Raw genomic sequence first — 22,066 nt, 5'->3', positions numbered from 1 at the left:
TGTGCCGCTATTTTTCACGTGTTCCAATGTGTGCCTTAGACAAAAAAGGTCGAGTACCACTGACCTAGAGGAAGCTAAAACCGTGATTTTGCGTCCAACAATGGGGCAATTATCCAAGACGTTACCGTCCGATACGTGCCAAAATCGAATTCATCCGTTATCCTTATAATAAACATAATTTAAAGTAGCTAAGTCTCTAACTCAATATCATCAAAAATCTTCGACATTGAAAACACGAATTATTAGTCAATTCAAATCAACATTGGTCTTGTGATCTTACAGGGAAAAGATGGGCTTCTGATATCCAATATTCAAGACAAAATAAAAAATTTACCATTCGTACACGAATCGTGTACCATAATGCATTTCAGCGCCATTTGGAACAAGGGACTCAAAGAACGCGGCTGGACACATTCCACAAGTCATGTCAAATGTAGACGCTATGTTCTTATCTGGAGAGCATGCGCAATAAATACTATCGGTGTAGACTGGAATAACCAGTCGCTAGAGATTGCCATTCGATTGAGACTTCTGGCGTATTTCGCCGAACATAACTGCTTTGAAATTAGAGTAAAAAGGGAAACGATTGAATGTAAATCAGTTTATTTACATTCATATTACATTATTATATACGTTGCGACCCATTTGTGTCAATTTGTAGGTCCCAAATATTAGCGCTTTAGATCCTTTAAGTTTTATCTAATTAGGATCAAAATTGTTACCGTTAGAGGGTCAACAAGTTAAAAACGTAAATTTTCGTAGAATCAGAGGGTATAATCCAAGAAGCTACGATCCAAAACGCGCCAAAATCGAATTCATCCGAGATCTTTTGGATATAAAAATATATTGTCATCAAAATTGCATAAAATTGTGAAATTAACATACATTTCTACAATAAACAAACTATAACTTCAACATGTTAAAACAAACATCCATGTTATCGATAAATGTCTATAAAAATAGACTATATATATCTTATATAATAAAGCATTTTATATCTTATAGGGGGATTGGGCAAGATAAGATAAAGAGCTGATCATGACAGTTCTCGCTATAATAGTTAACACAAATAGATAATGAAAATAGAATATGCTGAAAATTTCAGTCATTAAATGTCTTCTCTCTGAACCGAGATATTAGCGATTCAGTTTTAGGCTAGCCCCGATCGTCATTACTAACGTTAGGACAATTATATACAAAGTCTCAATTATCCAGTTTTACATTAAATTATCCATCACTTAATCTATTCAAACCCTAAAATAAGTATTGTTTAATGGTCGAGAACGAGACATTATAATTAAGTAATATATTGTAACAACAAAAGGGCCGTGAGGCCCTAGTGTTTTTACAATATATTACTCAATGTCTTAAGCTCGAGACCATTAAACAACTTAAAATACAGACACTTGCACGTGCTTTGCACGTCACTCGGGTTCAATATTTTAACTAGTTACACTTGGAACATTGCCCGTACGATTATTTGAAATAATGGTACGCCAACATAAATGGATGACGTCACATCTGTATTTTAATACAGAATAATAATACTATCATGTTAGGTACCGGTAGTTATTGTACGATCATAAGTTATGATATTACCCACATGTTTGATGACCCGAAATGGGAAAATTTTCATAGTTAGATTGGTGTTCAGAAAGATTGGAGTAATCTCCCCTTTCATCGTCAGCTGTCTCGTACTGGACATCCTCTGCTGCTTGTTCTGTCCGGACATGTAAATCGCCATTATGAGCTAGTTCGTACTCTACAATGGCGTCGTGCTTTTTGTCACCAATATGGTTGTAATCGTCTTCATTTAACATGTGTTCGGTTACATTACCAAGATGGTGGTAGTCATCACTAGTCTTCTCGTTGCTTATGCCTTCTATATAGCTGTAGCCGTCATTGGAAATCTTCTTGTTTTCGTCTAGGTGGTTATAATAAGCCTTTGGAATCTCACTCTTTACGTCACCAAGATGGTTGTAGTTAGCATAGTGAACTTTTTCTGAAACGCTTTTATGACCCGCTATACCGTTCAGATGATTGTAATCTGAATTCCGTGTCTTATTATTCACCATACCAAGATGATTATATGCTGCCCCCGACTGTTCATCCACACGAAGACTGTTGTTATTAGTATGTAAATGGTTGTAATCACCCATCGTTAGCCCCAGGTGGTTGTACGTGTTACTGGTTGTCATTGAGTTATCGTTCTTGATATCATGCAATTGATTATAATCGTCCGATTTAACCACATTAACAGATGGAGAATTATCGTTCTTTAAAACAATATTATTGTAGCCATCGCTTGGTTCTTTGTATACTGGATTCGATACTCTTGGACTGTCTTTGAAGCGACTGTCAATAAAAGCTCCAATTGTTTTCCTGCAATAAATATAAAATAAGTCTGTAACAAACACAGGTCAGATTTCCAAGGTTAATACATCTTGTCAAAATTGGTTAAATAGATTGTAACTACCATGGTAAAATTTTCGCTATTGATAATCTGTAATCGCGTTTCGTGTAATTAAGTAATGCAAGAGAGGAAACCGGTAATACATTTTCTAAAGACGAAAAATATAGTTACATAGATTACAAAAATGTAAGTCAATCGTTGGCTAATTGTACAGTGACTTTGTTATCGACGATTTTAAAAGTAGAATAAAATTTCTAGGATTGGGCCACTTAATGGCACATCAATTTATCTTATATTATGTCTGACCAACCTTTAATAGTGAATGACTAAAATATAAACCTTACCTTTTGAATATGAAAACAACAACAATGGTAACTAATATGACCAGAAGAATACATCCTACGACGCTTCCAGCAATAACAGCCTTATCTACAAAACATATATAATTACACCATAAATCAGCACCGAACACTTGTAGTATAATACTTAGCGGTGGGGTAATAAACGTGCCTTGTAAAAAATAAAGAACCATGCTGTCAAGTGGCAATCACTAGCTTTTAGTACTGTGTGCGAGAAAGAAAGAATTGCATATTTAGGTGGACATCACACTTGCTGTAATACTAAACACATGGCGTTCACACCATAAAAAAAGTATACAAATTTCTATGTTGAATTATGACAGTGGGGGACGAAGTTGATTTCTACAAACCAACACAGAAGTGGGGAATTAAATTGTTTATCCGTTATCTCATGATCTGTTATGTCACGTTGGTGAACTTTCGAGTAGCCAAAGGATATATAACTACATAATATACTACACATTCCGACTAGACACTACGATTGAAACACGATTTGATGGTAACCGTACTCTATTCTCTACGCGCCTGTAGGCTACTATATACACACTCTAGGGCATAACGATATTCAATAGAACTTTCTCGTCCCGGGGACATCTTCAATAGAAGACCTCATCTCGCTTTAACTACGTACGTCTTATCACGGCCTTCACGTAATACCCTGCATATTTCGGCACTAATTTCGATTGGGTACAAGCCCAGCTTGTGAGCCTATCAGATTCTGCGATCGTCGCGAATACCAAGCCTCGCGCTTTCAAGCTAAAATGTCTACCTGTAATAATCGAGTTGCAAAGTTCAAGGTTCGTTCAATGTCACGGTTTCTGTGGGGATCGCTATGCTACAACCTATAATTGAACGCTACTGTTCACGTGTCTGTAGATAACGTAGCTATAAGTTCGAGAATAAGTGAAGTAATCTAGCAACGTTCAGATGTTGTAAAACTAGCAGTCGTTGCTTCAGGAACATGTCCTGGGGGTGACACGTAGACACGCCCCCCCCCCCCCCCATGACCGAATGGTTCAGATTCCTTAAAATGCCATGACGCAACATTGAGACCCCACAACATGGAACAGAAGCATGATTTAAACTACAGTTAAGATTTACCCCCCCCCCCCGCGTCGTTCACAGCTTCTAGATCCGCTAGAACCCCACCCAACAGTTACCTCTGGTGGGACAGTTTAGGAACAGATATAGTGACTGGCGTCCAATATATGGCAGAGTTTCATTTATTTTAGAAATCCTACTACCACACAGTTAATCATACCTTATAACAAACTGTTGTATTGAAACTGTATATCAGGAATTAGACAATTTGATATGGGAATTCATAAATTACCTGTTGTATGTTGATTATAATTAATAGCCTTAGCACTGTTTATTTCTGTAGTATATAAAACACCTTCCGTTCTTCCAGATCTATCTTTATCCGTGGAGTTTGCAGGTTTGGAATTGTCTAGTTTAGTCGACTCTATTGTAGTTGTATCCGTAAATACCCGACGCGTGTCTTGTTCTCTGGTAGTGATTGTTCTTCTGGCTGGTAAGGTAGTTATGTCTTGTTCTCTTTTAGTGGTTGTTCTTCTGGTTGGTAAGGTAGTTGTGCCTTGTTCTCTTGTAGTGCTTGTTTTTATGGTTGGTAAGGTAGTTGTGACTGAAAAAACATTAGAATACAGATTATGGCTGTGCTAGGAACTAAACAGTCATACAAAGATAATTTTAGTTGTTCACATAATTCATAGATGTTCACATCCAGTAACTGAAACTACAACATAATATTTATTTGTATTTTGGAATCAACCTAACTATTAGGTATGATGTTGTTGTTCGTGGTGTTTAACGTCCTCTTGTACCGAGGGTGATATCCCAGAAAATTTATCATTTTTATTGATTTTCATTATCTTAGCGCATGCACTAGGATCTTTTCCGTGGGAGGAAACCAGAGTACCCGGATTACCCGGTTAAGAAGCCCCTCCCCCCACCCATCTCCAAGTCACATGCCCTCCCTCTAGGGGGTGATACTACGACCACAAACCAGAGGTGATCGGCCAGCTGAAGCTAGAGGCGCGACACTCCAGATCACAAGTTAATATTATTGTTATTTTAATTAATATATACCAAAGTTAAACAATACCTGCCAAATATCCATACAGTATTTAAGAATATGTATAATCATTATATTTTCTAGGTTTCCTCCCATAGATAAAGACCCCTATGAATTATTGAAATAAAATTGAACCATACGTTAGTCCCAAAATGACATAGTTTATCTGGAGTGGACTTTGTACCCCATTTCTCCCGTTATCTCTTTATAACAAAGTTGTACATTACCTGTCAAACATTGATACTCTATGTAGGAATATCTATACAAATTATAGTATTTTCTTTTATAGTAAATTATTTTGTAGCAACTTTCACTTTCATAATATGATTTTAGTAGTCGAAAGCGGCATGTCTTCTTCCCATTACACAAATCCATAAGATTCGATTCGACTGTACTGTTAAAGTCAAGACGACAATCACAATAATCCAAATAATGAATGCAATAACTCCCGCAGTCATAATTTCTAAAGCCATATCGACCATGCACAATATTAATCCTTTTATTTTCTTCACAAGATAGTTTGTGCTGATCATTCGTTCCACTACAAGCATAACTTCTCAATCCTGTTAAAGAGATTGAATTAAACTTTTATCCTCGACCCATCAGGTAAATAAATATTGATTGTAATGAAAAGAGTATTTATATACATATTACAGCGGAAAAATTTCAAGTCTAGAATATACACCATCAATTTTGTGTTAAAAGCACTAGCATGCCCCCGTGTGCATGTCACATATATAGTTTTATGTTTTTAAGGGATAAAATAGAGATTTGGTTTTAAAAAATGGTTTTGGTATGTCTGTTCCTGAAAGGGTTAATTAATTCCACCACATTGGAAATCATAATGTGATTGGATCAGTTTGAAATTGAACGGGGATATTACATCTTGGTTCGTCTTAAAATATAGGTTGTGTTGTTTGATATTTTAAAAATATAAATATGTTTGAAAGATTGTCAATGGAATTAACTTGCTTCAACGTTTAAAAATGCCGTTAGCTTTTGTCGGCTTCAAAATTTATGTTAATTGCTAGAGAATTCAGCCTCACGCCCCAAAAATAAGTCATTATCGCCATTAGCAGTCATTTATGGATTTGTAATGCCACAAGAGTCCGATAAGATATTCCAGATAATGTTTGGTACAATATTTAGTCAGTGGAACTAAACGAAATGATGTATGTGTTATAATTATATGCAATTTCGACACGATGGCTTTAGGCGGTATCACGTATATAAGGATATCACAATACGTCTGCTTCTAATAATAGAGACTTTTGGCAAGCGTAATTTCCTGGTCCGTATGGCGTATCCGTATGGATTTTGCGTGTGACGTCATCTATGTCTGTGTATTTCTCATACGTGATACGGCACACGGATACGGCAGCACGTATGGAACGGCTTTCATACGGAAATGGTCCGTATAACACCGTCGTCTTTTTACCGTCTTTTTTGCTACTTTTAGACGCTGAAATGTTGCATCATAGCGTTTTTATGAATCTATGTGTATCCCGGAACACGAAGGTGTATATTTGATGAGATTTTAACAGTGATAACGACTGCAATTTAATCATTAATATTGATGGGTTTTTCTCGGAATTTTCATATTTTTCCAGCCTGTCTGCATACTGGTTGATCTATGGGCTAAACTTTCTGAAATGATACATTAGTGAAACCAAAAATCGCTAAAATCTGCCCAAACTCTAAAACTACATTGACGCAACGTATCACATATACGATACGGATACGGGATACGGATGGGAAAAATCCGCTTTCCAAAAGTCTCTAATGTCTAAACTTCGTGTATACTTAGGCAAATGATTCAGTGCAATTCAAAAATAACTTAGACTAAGTGGAAATAAACAATGTCATTGGTCGATGGCTTGGGTTACAAGAACGTTCCTTCTAATTATGCTACATTATGGGGTTGTCAGTCATTCGCAAGTTTTGAAACCACTGTTCTAAATCTCGATTTTAGTATTCGGCGTCTTCATGAGCTTGCTCTAATTACAAAGTGTGATTGCAAAGTGTAAGTGTATTAACCTGAATCATAAACGAATGTCCAGTATTGATCTATAATTATTATGTACACCAAAACCTTCTTAAGAGATATTGTTTCATGATGATCAGACAATTGAAAGTATTATAACCAATCCATTCAAATCAGCAAAAAATGAGAAAAATCATAATTATTGAAAATATAAGAAAATAAGAAGTAAGATATCAAAGATGGACTTTTCACCATAGATAGCCGCGTGTACAAATAGCATACCCCTCAAATAAAAAAAAATATACATATTATGGAGGGTTCCGATGCAAGGTTACCATTTAAAATGCAGATGTATTAGCTGTCTTGCGATGTGGGTTGATTTTCAAAGCTAATATTCCAGACAAAAACGACAATGATATGGCTTCAAATATGTCTATTATACTGTAGTAAAATTCCTGCATTGTTCCGGAATTTTGACTTTTTTCTCATAAGTAATGACTTTTGGCACTTATTGCATCCATACATGGTGTTTTGAAAATCTGGTATTGGATTATTAATCGACATATAAAGCTCTTCCAAATTCCTAAATTTAAAGAATATTGTCGTACTAAATGGAATACAACCAAAGCACCAAAATCGAGTAATAGAATAGTAATTTCGAAACATGCGAAAGGTAACACGGCCGATTCAGAAGGCCATATCTCAGTCAATATTTATTACTACGTAATTTTACAAAAGAATATATGAACTGTAACATGGTTTTCATAATATTCTTAACGTTGTAAGCGGTTGGTCCACTTGACAAAGAATGAATTTGTTTTTAAAAATTCGTGTTTAATATTTCTGAAATTGTCAATGAGTTCATCTGAATATGTTAAAGGGTATCCACCCAAATACCAACCCACAATACAATATATGATCGATCGTTTGAGATATACATAATCATCTATATTTACTTTGTAAATCGTAGCGTATTATCTAAACAATTATACTCTCCATAGCTTCTGTATATTCAATATAAATAGTATTAGTTATATGTACGAACCTGTAGTCATAGGTAGCAGAAGAAACACGACAAGTGTTGTTTTCATTGTCTTGCTTCTGAAACAAATTCAATTTGTATATAACATAGCACAATGTTAATAATACTGACTCGAATTTATCCCCTGTAACATATTATACTAATAAACATACCTATTCTATTTCCAAACACAAAGGGTCACATGACTTCAAATATACAGATATGTTATGTTACTGTTCATGTATGACAACCTGTTTGTGCATAGTTTGAGTTACACCCATCTATCAACCAGGAAGTATATTACACATAATATAGAATAAACAGATGACGTAATGTTAAGGGAGAAATATTTTTATTACTTTATAAAAATATAACATATTATTGTCATCTAGAAACATATTGAATCGCTTACAAACCGGCTACACATTTCTCAAATATAACGTTTGAAAACTCTAATTGTTGATGCTACCAAGATAACTTCTGTGTATAGTAAGTGACGCTATCGAATATTATAAACCTGTAACGGTAAATCTCTTTGATCTTTGGGGTATATTATATGCCCAGAATAACTTGCGGTCTGAAAGGTTTTGGATATATACAGGGAAATTTGGGGTTATTCTTTTGAAAGTTTTTCTTTAAACCTGTAACAGGTTATTCTTCCAGGGTAGGTTTTTTTCCATAACAAAACATGATATAAGGTTTTTCTTGCGTGAATTCTTGGATATTCCCATTGTGCGTACATGTAAACAGACGGTTTATAAGCAAGATAAAGTCCTCGACTTCGGTTATGCTGGGAAAAAAAGACTTCAGAAAAAACCCTCAACAGGAAAACCTCGTCCTACCGGCCTCGGTTTTTCTTTCTCTCGGGTTATTTTCTTCAGTCTTTCTTTCCCCAGCATAACCTCAATCTCGTGCTTTATCCTACAAATAAATAATATGTGTTATTTAAACAAGGTAGTAGAGTTTAAAAGATCATTACAAAGTAGCAGAGCTTAAACTTTAAGAATATCTAAATTAATATTCATATTCAACAATTAGTATTTAATAGAATGATTAAAGGAAATAATGTACTTTGGCTTGAAAAGACGTATCGTGGCCTTAATATAAATGTTTCTCATTCACTTAATTTAAGTGGTTTTAATACGAGATATTGACAAAAAAGCTTTTCAAATGATTTAAAGTTCTTTTTATTAATCTGTAATCACTTACCGAATTGATTTCTTTTTACCAAATCAGCTGCTTTGTTGATTTAACTCTGCTATATATAACAGACTGTAAATATAAACTTTAATAAGTGGGAGGCACTTCAATAATACGTAGGAAAATGGAGATTCACAAAATATCATACAAAGAACTATATTTAGAAGATAAATTACACTTAGATTTCATTTAGACATATTCCACGTGTCATATCTTTTTATGTTATGGGAAATAGTCCATAGCTTATTTACAACATTTTAACAATTAACAAACCTGTCGTCATTGGTAGCAGAAGAAACACAGCAACTATAGTTTAACACTGGGACAAATTCAATTTGTTTATTACACAGCAAAACACGAGCGTATTAATAATACTGACTCGAATTTATGGTCCTGAACAGAGAGAGATAAATGGGGTTTAACGTCCACTCGACACAAACTAGGTCATTTCGGGACTAACACATGGTTCAATTTTATTTCAATAATTCGCTTGTGGGTAGGGGTCTTTAGCTGTGGGGGGAAACCGGAGGACCCGGAGAAAACCCAAGACACTACTCCTTGCCACGTACAACCGGGGAATCGAAACCCCGACAGTTGACTCAATGACAGACCGTATGATACAGCGCGCGCGTGTTAACCATTCGGGGGATCACGTGGCTAAGTGGGTAAGACGCTGACTCGCTAGCCTGGAGGTCGGGTGTTCGATCCCTGCATTAGCCGAGAAAGTTCATCCCGATTTTTCGGCGTGGTTTCCCCTTGTCAGTGATGCAGGACGGAGGTCCTGACAAGGAGAGCTGTCTAGTCGTTCGGATGGGACGTAAAACCGAGGTCCCGTGTACACATTGGCGTGCACGTAAAAGATCGATATAAGAGTAGGCCGTAGTGCCGCTGTCCGGACAAAATTTCCCTCACACTGTATGGCGTATGCCCGTCTTCATCAGTCCAGTTTGGAGTCGAACAGTTAAACCCCATTTCATTTCATTTCATATTAATAATACTGCCTCGAATTTTTAGTCCATAACACATTATAACAATATACATACCCCTGTTATTATAAGTATAGAAAATTGTACGATATTTCGTACGGTTCATGTATGACAACCAGAATGTAAATTACACATATATAATAAACAGATAACGTAGGGTTAAAGTACCAATATTGTTATTAATTAATAAAAAAAACCCATACTATATTATTGTCAGCCACGATCGAACCCACCAGCGTTTGGGTCTTCTCTTTTTTCTGGGGGTTCTCTTCACCTTCTTGAACATAGATTGTGCAGAGGACGGGTTCGGCGGTGAACGGTGTTTTTTTATATAGCATTTAGGAACCCACGAATATGTCGAATGTCCACGAAAAGTGCGGAATATTGTAAACTGTTCGTAGTTTTATCGACATCATTCATGGAGATCGTAGTATATTCGTAACAGAATTCAACCCCATCTCTCTCTCTCTCTCTCTGTTTGTCTTTATATCTAGGCCCTGATAACCAGTAGTGGTATCTGACTTGGCTTATCACGATTTAGTAAATATTAGGTTTATAATAGTTCTAGTATAATATTAATGAAATGTCACCGAATTCTTTTAAAGGGGCATTATGGAAGATTAGATAAAGAGCTGTCAGTTCTCATTATAATAGTTAAAACTAGAAAACTAGACAATGTAAAGGGAATATGCTGAAAATTTCAGTCAAATCGCTTCACACTGAACCGAGATATTAGCGACTGAATTTTAGGCTCAGCCTCGTTCATCATTACTAAGTCGGTACGATAAAATCATAGTCTCGATTATCTATTTTTTTATTTAATCATGGATGAGCGTTGAGCAGCAGATTGGATTCAAATCCTGAGAAAATCCGACTCATAAGATGGCATCGAGAGTTGATTATGGTCTCTTCATGTTAATAAACGTTTAATTAATAGTTTATATAACATTGCAGTCTTTAGGCCTGCAATATGCATATTTAGCTCTTTCTTAATGTATGTTTAAGTAGAACACTACAAGATTCCACTCAAATACCAACATGTATGGTCAATCATTTGGAAATACAGAATCATAAATAATATTAGAAATATTCTATAGCTTCTGTACGTATAATTAATTTAAACATACATTATGCAAGAGCTAAATCTGTCTAATGCAGCTCTTTCTTTAGGCCTGAAATGTTATCTAATTGATCAATTAATCATTAATTACCCTATCCAGACCATAATCAACTATAGATGGCATCGCTAGCCTACGACCTTTAGTGGATTATGAGCCGATTTACTGCATAACTTTCCTACACGATTTACGTGACAAGGAGTAAGGTTGCCTGTCCAACTTTGTGGGTTGTCTCTGGGTCCTTCGGTTTCCTACCACAGCTAAAGACCCCTACGCGCAAGCGAATTATGGAAATAAAATTGAACCATATGTTAGTCCCGAAATGACCTAGTTTGTGTCGAGTGGACGTTAAACCCCATTTCTCTCTCTTTTTTTTTCCTTCACGATTTAACGATTAAATGGATAATCGAGACTATACTGTTTATCGTACTGACTTTAGTGATGATGATCGAGACTAGGCGGAAATTTCAATCGCTTAGTGGATCAATTTGAATGAAATTTTAAGCAAATTGCCTTTACATTATCTAGTTTTTTAAATATTATAGTGAGAACTGCCAACTCGTTATCTAATCTGTCATAATGTATCTTTAAACAGTATTAATATTAACAAACCTGTAGCCATTGGTAGCAGACGAAAAACAGCAAATATTCTTTCCATTTTACTTGATATTGCAACAAACCAAACGGCGCACGTGACTTCAAATATACAGTTATGTTCATTTATGACATCATGTTGTTTTTCATTGTTTTAGTTAAACAAGTCTATCAACGAGGAAATAAATTGCATGCATATTTGGGCAGAACATCCGTTAGATGTAGCTGGTGTAATGTAGTTGGATCTAGGTGATTTGATCCCCACCCTGGCAGTAGAGTTCTAAAGACGTCATGGTGGAAGATTTCCAAGAAGGCCGTTGCAGTAGTCTATACGGGTAAGAATTGGGAATCGGGCTAGGGGTGCAGCTGAATTCTGAATTAGATAGGGCCTGGCGTTACTGAGGTTTCTTAAATGAAAATAACATTTCTTACATAAGTCAGCAACCTGTGGAATAAAAGATAAATTACTGTCTATTAAAACGCCAAGGATATCCACGTCTTTATGTTTGCAGGGCCGTAACTAGCTCAGAGCAACGAGGGGGGGGGGGAATTGTTCTCAGGGGTGCTGTAAAATTGACGGACAATGTATATCGGGGTTGGGTGGGTGGGGGTAATTAGTATTTTAGGCCCAGGGCAAGCAGTACGAAGCTGAGCATTTTCTGCTTAGGCAAAGTAGAGATTTTTATCTGACTGGTCGAGACTTATGAACACAATTACCCGCCTTCAAACTGAAGTAGAATGTTCAAACTTGGCGTAGGTGTCTATTAGGTGAACTTCATGCGCATTTTCCAGATAAGCAATTAGATTGGTTAAGACCTTGGAACACGATAACTTTGGTTCTAACTGGGTGAGAGCGATGAAACTCCGAGTAGAGAGTGATTATATTAATATTATTGACTAAGTTCGATGATAAGAAGTGTCTGATTAGGCTATGTATCGATAAGCAATTTAATTTGTCAAGGCTTTGGAACATAAAATCCCTGCTTTTACTTGAAGTAGAATATTTAAACTTGATGTAGATGTTCATAAGGTGGATATTTTGACTGAGTTCAATGATTAAGCAGGCAGGGCTAACTCCATTTATTCATTAGCCCAGTCGGTGCAGAGAAGGAGGGCATCAAAACCCCATTTCGTTTCGTTTTAAAAACTGACTTAGTTCTGTGTTGACCTTAGATTACATATGTGAATACACCGTACACAATATGACTCGTTATATACACATTTGGAATGGACTGAATAACGATAATCATTTCAGTATGAATATTTACAGAGGAAGCCAAACGTCAATTCGTCACCACAACGTCAATTCGTCACCACTAAGTCCAGTATGAATAATGACAGAGGACGTGAAACGCAATTTGAAACTACCAAGTCCACAGGCAAAAAATTTAAACATGAAACACCACATGACAGAACAACAATCTAGGCCTCCCCAGATATACGAACGATCACACAACATATCACATATTTGCATGTAGATCAAATACGACAGAATGCTCATGTGGAGAATCGAAAGCACGACCACTGGCATGGAACCCTTAGCATATAGAATTCGATATAAAAGTAGATCGTAGCGCCGCTGTCCCACCAAATGTCCCATAAAGCACACTGCATGACGTATGTCGGGCTTCTTTAGTACAGTCAAAGCATTTGCAGTTTATTATTGCCAATCACTGTAAACCAATTATAGTAGATGTAATACACATGGACAGGGACAAAGTACTTTGATCCGTTGCATCACCATGATCTTGCTAATCTAAACGGAAGACATTTTCATATTTAGGCTGGTCTCCATTTCCACTGTGGTTACTCACTGTTAAATCGGTGTAGGGCGAGGCGTCGTTGTTGAAACCAGTCGGTGTTTCGTACACTGTGTTGGAGATACCATCTTCTTTGTAACATATGCCCTTCTTTCTGAAATATACATATTGTTTATATAAACACCTAATTTGCATATTATTTATTCGCTATATGTGGATTCTGTGGATTCTGGTATTGTTTATTTTCGTCAATTGGATGTGAGAGGGGTTGGGAGGACAAAAGGTTAACGCGTGCACCTTTAATATAAGCCTATTATAAGGTCTGTCATTGAGTCAAGTGGCGTGGTTTCGATTCCCGGCTTGTACGTGACAAGGAATAAGGCCGCCTGTCCAACCCCGTGTAGTTTCTCCAGGTTTTTTCATTCCTTAATTTCTAAGAGGTAAATAATTCCAGAGATAGTGTGCTGCAATATGAAACGATCTTTTTGTCTGCTGGAGTTTGACAGCCAAAAAAACTAATAACGACTTGTTCAGTGAAATGTCCTACTAGATTCAAATGGTGTAAGTAGATCTTGGGTCTATTATGGTGATTGATTATCGAGTGCTTTTAAAGTTTATTACATAATTTTAAATATTTGATGAGTTAATTTGGGTAACCAATGAGTATTACATATATGATGAATTAATGTTATCCGGGATCCTTTTCCTTGTTCAAGTGTTGGGTTGAGCAGAAGCATTCTGGAGACATTGAAGCTTTGGCAAATGCCATTGTAGTAGACCATACCTTAACCGCTTAACGCAATCAAATTGTGAAAAGATCAAGTCAAATAGACGAGGAATTTTGGATTTTAGATAACTTATATATGACAGAGATGTATTCTACGCCGGAGTTTAGTGTTTAGTGTTGACAGAAACGTAACATAATTTACCACAAAGTTAACCACGCGATTTTTAACAATCGATGTTAAGGAGAAGTGAATTTTAATAAGTGGTTGACAAGACTTTCGACCCCGAAAATCTGAGTGATTTTGACCAGAAAACTAAATTTGATTTTGGGTACAAGATGGTTTTAAATATTTACCTACTTATAACGATATCAAGCTTACCGTTTTAATATGACGACAACAACAATGATAACTAATATGACCAGAAGAATAGAACCTACGACGCTTCCAGCAATAACACCAGTATCTATAAAACATATATATCAATATAATCATCAATAACAGTGGAATATACAACACAAAGCAACACCTAGTGCAACCCCCAAAGCTACCATTTGCCACCTTGATATCTATTTAGTTGGGTTTACGGAGTGATTACCTTTTGAATAGATTCATAATAAAGAATAATATGTTGAATGGGAAATCAGTATATAACTAACTTAAACTGACAATTAACTAGAACATGCTCACTTTATACAGAAGTAAACGGACATAATTTTAATAATTTATAGACGTCCACATCCAATAAATGACACTACAATATAATATTTATTTGTGTATTGGAATCAACCTAACTACTACGTCTCAAGTTGTTTTTCATGGTGTTTAACGTCTGCTTCCACCCAGGGTGATATCGCAGATAAGTTGTAGTGTTTAAGACAGTAAGTCGGTAAATAAATCAGATTGTTATTCAAGCGGTGAATAACGAATAACGAATAACGAGCTGTTTGTTATTCGTTATTCACCTCGTTATTCGGGATTCACATATCAAGGTGTTCATGTATCTTTAATGAAGATATTTCAGGATTTAATTCTAAACGATCATTGGACAACAATAGAATAATGGATTGTTATTCGTGATTCACCGCTTGAATAACAATCTGGTTTATTTACCGACTATACGTCGTTTAATATGTTTTCTACTGCTAGGTGATACTTTGCAATCCATTATTCTACTGTTATCTAGTGATCGTTTAGAATTAAATCCTGAAATATCTTCATTAAAGATACATGAACACCTTCATATGTGAATCCCGAATAACGAGATGAATAACGAATAACAAACAGCTTGTTATTCGTTATTCACCGCTTGAATAACAATCTGGTCTATTTACCGACTATACGTCATTTAATATGTTTTCTATTGCTAGGGGATGCTTTGCAATCCATTATTCTATTGTTGTCTAGTGACCGTTTAGAATTAAATCCTGAAATATCCTCATTAAAGATACATGAACACCTTCACATGTGAATCCCGAATAACGAGGTGAATAACGAATAACAAACAGCTCGTTATTCGTTGTTCGTTATTCACCGCTTGAATAACAATCTGGTTTATTTACCGACTATACGTCATTTAATATGTTTTCTACTGCTAGGGGATACTTTGCAATCCATTATTCTATTGTTGTCTAATGATCGTTAAGAATTAAATCCTGAAATATTTTCATTAAAGATACATGAACACCTTATAAGTTAATCCCGAATAACGAGGTGAAAAACGAATAACAAACAGCTCGTTAATCGTTATTCGTTATTCACCACTTGAATAACAAACAGCTCGTTATTCGCTGCTTGAATAACAATGTGGATTGTTTTTCGTCTAAAGGTCGTTTTGCTGTGTTTTATACTACTGGGGGATACTTGGCATCCATCATTCTAGTCATGGCTAGCTGCATATTGGAATCCCGAATAGAAAGTTGAATAACGAATAACGAGGTACCTCATTATTCGCCAATAACGAGGCAAGTCACCTCGTTATTCGTTATTGGTGAATAACGAATAACGAATAACGAAAAAGGATTCAACTTCACACTGCCGTCTGCCCGTCACATTTTTTGGGACAAAATAAGTCTCCTTCTAAAGCTGGGTCCCCACTGTCGTGCGATGCGTTACGATAAGACTGTCCTTATTGATACGTTTCGATACGATCAAAACGATTGCGACGACTGACCAAAATATGTAAGTGCTGGGACGATCCCCACTAATACTCCACGATTAAAACCACGATTACAATCGTAGCCCGAATCGAGATAGTGGGAACCTAGCATTATATACAATACTATGCTTAAGCTAAACGGAAATAAACAATGTTATTGGTTGAGGCTTTGGGATACAGGAACTTCCTTTCTAATTGAGCTAGAATGGGGTTACCATTCGTAAGTTTTGAAACTATAACAATTCTAAGTCTCGATTTTTCAGCGTTGTCATGCGATTGCTCTAACAAGGTGTGATTACAAATTATTGGAAGCGAATTCCTTCAAATGGGCGAAAAGTGTAAATATATTAACACGTTACAAATCTTGGATTTTCCGTGGTTTTGATCGCGAATCATAAAGGAATATCCAGTATTGATGCACAATTGTTAAGCACACAAAACACGTTCTTAAAAGATATTGAAAATCTGGTGGTGGATTATTAATCGACATAAAAAGTTCTTTTTGGAGAAATGTTTTTGCAAGATTTGTATTTGGAGATTTGTATTTAGAAATTTTTTGTCCCAGGTTTGTTATTGTTGTATTTTTCTGAAGCAATGTAAATGTAGGCTAATTTTTGGTTTTTCTAAAATAAATTTTATCTTTATTATTATTATTATAATTCATATTCTATAGCGCTTCATTATATCCGGTGATTTTACAAATGTTAATTTTAGTATACAAATGTCGAAATACGACAACAAATGAAGAAGTAAGAATTAAGGACTATGAATTAAGAAATAATGCCTAAAAACACTGAATAAAGAGCTGTTTGGTCTTCCATACAATAGTAGTTTCGAAACATGCGAATGATAACCCTGATTCAAAAGGCAATATCTAGGTCAATATTAATTCTAGGGTCATATTACTATTACTGTTACCCAAAAAATTTGAACCAAAGATTTCCTTCTACACATAAGCTTCGGCTTCTAACATTGAGGCCAATTTTGGGAACAGACAGTGACGCATGTCCCGTATAATGCAGAGTTTCATTATCTTTAGAACACTTTATACCACACACGTCAACATAGAAACAAACTATTGTATTAAAACTATTAATCAGAAAAGGATCAATTGGATATGACGATTGATAAATTACCTGCTGTATCTTGATTATGATTAACAGTTTCAGTTGTTCCAGATTTATTATTATCTGTATAAGATTCCATGGATGGTTGATGTCTAGAATTGTCTTGATTTGTCGACTTTATTGTAATGTTAACCGGGTATGCAGGTTGTGTAACAACGTGTGTTCCTCGTTCTATGGTAGTGGTTGTTCGTCTGGTTGGTAATGCAATTGTGACTGAAAATCATTTTAATAGAGTAACTGAAGATTATGAACGGGAACTGAAGTGGTTTACACGTATATGATTTATAGATTTGCACATTTGGTAACCGACACTACAACATTATGTTTATTTGTGTGTTGGAATCAACCTAACTGTTAGGTATTATTACTTTATTCTAATTTATAAAATATAACATTACCTGTCAAACATCGATACCGTATCTTTGAGTATGTATAATTATCATAAGATCTGTTGTAATGTTCACCAATGTGCATGTTATTAACGACTTTGTGGCAAACATTAATGTATGGCTTGGGTGTTTGAAAGATGCACGTCTCATTCCCATCACACGAATCCACAAGATTTGATTTAACTGTACGGTTAAAGTCAAGAAGACAATCACAATATTTAGACAAATAATAACAGTAATTGCTACACGATGAAGATCTAAAACCATATTGACCGGAAATAATATTAATCCTTTCTCCTTCTTTACAAGATAGTTTGTGCTGAGATCTTTCATCGTCACGTGGTCCACTACAAGCAGAACTGATTTTTCCTGTTAAAGAGACAGATTTTAAACAGCTAATCGCGAAGAAATCAGGAAAGAAATATATTGATCCACCATTAATATGTAATTTAAAGGTTCATAAAAACACAACTTTATGGATATACAACTTCATATTTCATTACATGCAACAATTTTATACTCTTACTAGTAGATAGGCTAAGGAATGATTTCCACTAGAATCGTTCACTTCCTGAGTAGAGCATGCAACTTTGCACGGGGGTAATATAATATCCAAAGATCATAAAAAATGGATCCCCAAAAAATGAACCGCCCTGGTGGCCGCCATATTGAATTCCAAAATGTGTTAGTTGTGTTCTCCCATTTGCGGTTATTAATGATTTTAATGTTGGTCCACTACTACTTGATATTATATTATTTCGTTCTGTTATCATGTATGTTTTAGAATATCAACCTATCCCAGTGACTGTAATATGTGTCGCAAGTTTTGCGGAGTTTATGTAAAAGTTGCTTTACCACAAGAGTTAAACGTTTTTTGAAAGTAAGCTTCCACCAAAAGGCGATATCACAGACAAATAATTAATCATATTTTGTATTTGTATCTCGGTCCCGTGACTGATAACTAATGGCGGTATCTGTCTTGGCTTATCACGATTTAGTAAATATTAGTTTTATAATAGTTCTAGTATAATGTTAATGAAATGTCACCGAGTTCAGTGATTGATAACCAATGGTGGTATCTGCCTTGGCTTATCACGATTAGTAAAGATTAGTTTTATTTACATACCAGAAAGTTTAAAGATTATTCAAGAGCCCAATTTGCCTTCAGGACTATTGTTATATAAATTATTAATTAGATATTTATTAACGTGACAAGACCACAATCAACTCTCGATGCCATCGAATAATTGAAATTGTAACATAGGCCTGCAGCCAAAATTTCTAGATTGCTTAGAAACACATTTCCGCTACACGGCCCTCCCTACTATTGCAAGAACTACCAGCTCTTTATCTAAATCTTACATACTGTATCTTTAAAAGTACTCACTCAAATGTATAGCCTGTAACACATTATAATAATACGCATACCCTATTATATGTGCAAACCAAAAAGCCTACGTGACTTCAAATATACAGATATGTAATCGTGTACTGTTCATATCTGCCAACTTTTATCGTTTGGGCTACACATGTCATATCAACCAGAAAGTAAATTATACATATAGAATAGACAGATAATATTAAAATAGCAATATTGTTATTAATTTATGAAAACATTCTATATTGAATCTTACAAATATATCTCAAATACAACGTTTGAAAATCCAAATTCTTAAATGGGTTGCTATTATGTATAGTAAATACATAAACAATGGGTGTTATGCAATAATATTACAAAGTAGCAGAGCTTAAACTGTTAATATCCATATTCAACAATTAATAGGATTCAAGACTGATTAATGAATATTAACAGAGATTATTCTGGCTTGATTAGAAAGGGAGATTCACAAAATATCATATAAAGGGCTCTTTGGAAGATAACTATCTTATACTAATTCGCAGGAAGGGCGATAGGGTTGTTGTATATTAGGGTTGTTGCTCTTCGGGATAGTATATTAGTACACTCGGTATGGCTCTCCCATACTTTCTTAATATTTGTGAAGTACCGAGAATACTCTGGGTTTTCCTCATGACCTTTGTCATAATGCGTCATCATTTTAGTTTCTTTAACTTTAAAAACCTATACATCCCTTTAGACATGTTTATAATGAGCACTGTACACATAATTTCCAAAGGATTTCAGTTTCCTATCCTGGTTACTGAATGTGTTCGAAAAACACTTCTTTTCAATGAATTCGATTTTACCCATTAGCGTAACTGTTGCGGTATATTACATTCAAACTTCACAATTCGTTAATGGGTTAACTTCGAACTTCTAGTCGTGTACTTTCTAAATTAGTCCTCTTCATTTACACTTTGCATGTTTAGCAGAAACATCGAACAGATTTAGAATTGTGACACTTCCACTCAGCAATCATCATTATGAGGTCGTTTGGTGTCGCAACTGCGTGCTCAATTGAGTGAGTCAACCGGGAATATTACATTCGTATAAGTGACTCATGCATTCGGGGTTCTTCGTGTGGTTATTTGGTTGCACTATCTTAATTCTTTTATTTTTCGTACATTATTGTAATAATAATGTTTACTTGCATTGTTAGTTATATTTTCTGTCCGATGTCGCGAGTGAGCATATCAGTGTGTAAATAATGCAACTATAAATATCCAATCGATTAAAACACAGATCATATTTCGTTTCGTTTTTTATAGTTGGAAATTTCGTTTTACTTGTCTTCACAACACTAGGATCTGGAAGAGTTTTAATATAAGCCGCGTTCTGGTTAATGTGAGGGATTAGCCAATGAAACGGCATGTTATTGTTACGGCGAGTTCTTGGCGTTCGATACACGGAACTGTGAGTAAACCACTAGAAACGTCAACGTTGATTGATTAATTAATGTCTGACGTCATAGGGTCAAAAGCCGCTGGTATGAACTCTGACGCTACCTCAAACTACAACCGGTCAGATCTTCATGTAGTGTAGGCTATCGAAAGTATGCAAAAACGAAACGAAATATAGATCTGTATTGTAATCAGATTGATAAATATCAAATGTATCTAAACTTCATTGAGTTGACATTGTTTATCATGTAATTGAAATATACGACGACACAATGTACATTTGAAGATGTAAACTGGGGTAATATTTTTAAAAGTATATAACTTTGCGTCATCTGCAATTATCGCTAAAATATCAAATTTCTCACCGCTTAATCCACGCTAATATGTACCCAATCGGATTTGTTTATTTTTATTTTTTTTTAAAATGGCTAGCATTTCTGTTCGTCCAAAATAAAACAGCGACAGGCTTACTACATAACGCACAGACGGCATAGGTCGATGGAATTTCAATTTAACATAACTTTCTCTCTCAAAACTAAGGGTTGTACAAATGTTAAAATTCAATCGTTATTAATTTCGATTCGGCACTATTCGGGATGTTCAGTGGCGAGGGATAAGTATTGGTTATGACGGGGGATTATCAGCCCCACTGTTGGCTTGTTTTAAAGGACTTTTACTATAATATTAATAAAATAAGAGTATCCACGTTAATACCAACCCACAATATATATGGTCGATCATTTGACATACATAATCATCAATATTTCCTTTGTATATCATAGCCTCTAGTCTTATTTTTTTATACAAAAACAAACCTGTAACCCCTTCTGTATAATCAATATAAACAGTTTAAATATTAACAAACCTGCAGTCATTGGTAGCAGAAGAAATACAGCAAATATGGTGTTCATATTCCGTGATTCTGCAACAAATTCAATTTGTAGATTACATAGCAAAATAAATTAATAATGGCTCAAATATATAGCATGTTACACATTTACATGACTTCAACTATACATGTATGCTATCGTGAACTGTTCATGCATAACAACCTGTTTTTTATCGTTTGAGTTAAACACGTCTTATCAACTAGGAAGTAAATTACACACTATGGAATGAACAGATAACGTAGTGTTAAAGTAGGAATACTTTTATTATTTTATCAAAGCATACTATTGTATGGTGGCTGAAAGCGTCCATTTAGATCGGCGGGTTTCTAGATACAACGCGAGAGTCGCCGTTAAGCCAGCACGACGAAAAAGGCGCCGATCGGCGACTTTTTCGTCGTACTAGCTTAACGGCGACCCGCGACTTTCACAACACGAGAGTCGCCGTTAA

The 22,066-nt window shown here is 35.4% G+C and overlaps 1 protein-coding gene and 1 long non-coding RNA gene across 3 annotated transcripts; both read right to left on the bottom strand.

Annotated features, from left to right (window-relative positions):
* Nucleotides 1–615: 615 nt before the first annotated feature.
* Nucleotides 616–21,799, bottom strand: LOC126811657 (uncharacterized). Of its 2 annotated transcripts, none has more exons than XM_050537464.2 (5): nucleotides 21,594–21,799; nucleotides 5,095–5,430; nucleotides 4,106–4,417; nucleotides 2,758–2,842; nucleotides 616–2,382 (listed from the first exon to the last, which is right to left on the bottom strand). In XM_050537464.2, the coding sequence occupies exons 1-5, from the start codon at nucleotides 21,637–21,639 to the stop codon at nucleotides 1,596–1,598; spliced, it is 1,566 nt and encodes a 521-aa protein (XP_050393421.1). In that variant the 5' UTR covers nucleotides 21,640–21,799; the 3' UTR covers nucleotides 616–1,595. The 2 variants fall into 2 exon arrangements, with proteins under 2 accessions (XP_050393421.1, XP_050393420.1); XM_050537463.2 differs by lacking the exon at nucleotides 21,594–21,799 and adding an exon at nucleotides 7,897–8,021.
* LOC130010953 (uncharacterized) lies at nucleotides 13,124–14,723 on the bottom strand. Its single transcript, XR_008786251.1, has 2 exons — nucleotides 14,637–14,723; nucleotides 13,124–13,684 (listed from the first exon to the last, which is right to left on the bottom strand). It is a non-coding gene; the product is annotated as an uncharacterized LOC130010953 (long non-coding RNA).
* Nucleotides 21,800–22,066: the final 267 nt, after the last annotated feature.

Source organism: Patella vulgata, chromosome 2 (genome assembly GCF_932274485.2).
Source record: "Patella vulgata chromosome 2, xgPatVulg1.2, whole genome shotgun sequence".
Lineage (NCBI taxonomy): Eukaryota > Metazoa > Mollusca > Gastropoda > Patellidae > Patella > Patella vulgata.
Note: the sequence above shows the minus strand (reverse complement) of the source record. Positions and strands in the feature narration are given on the sequence as shown.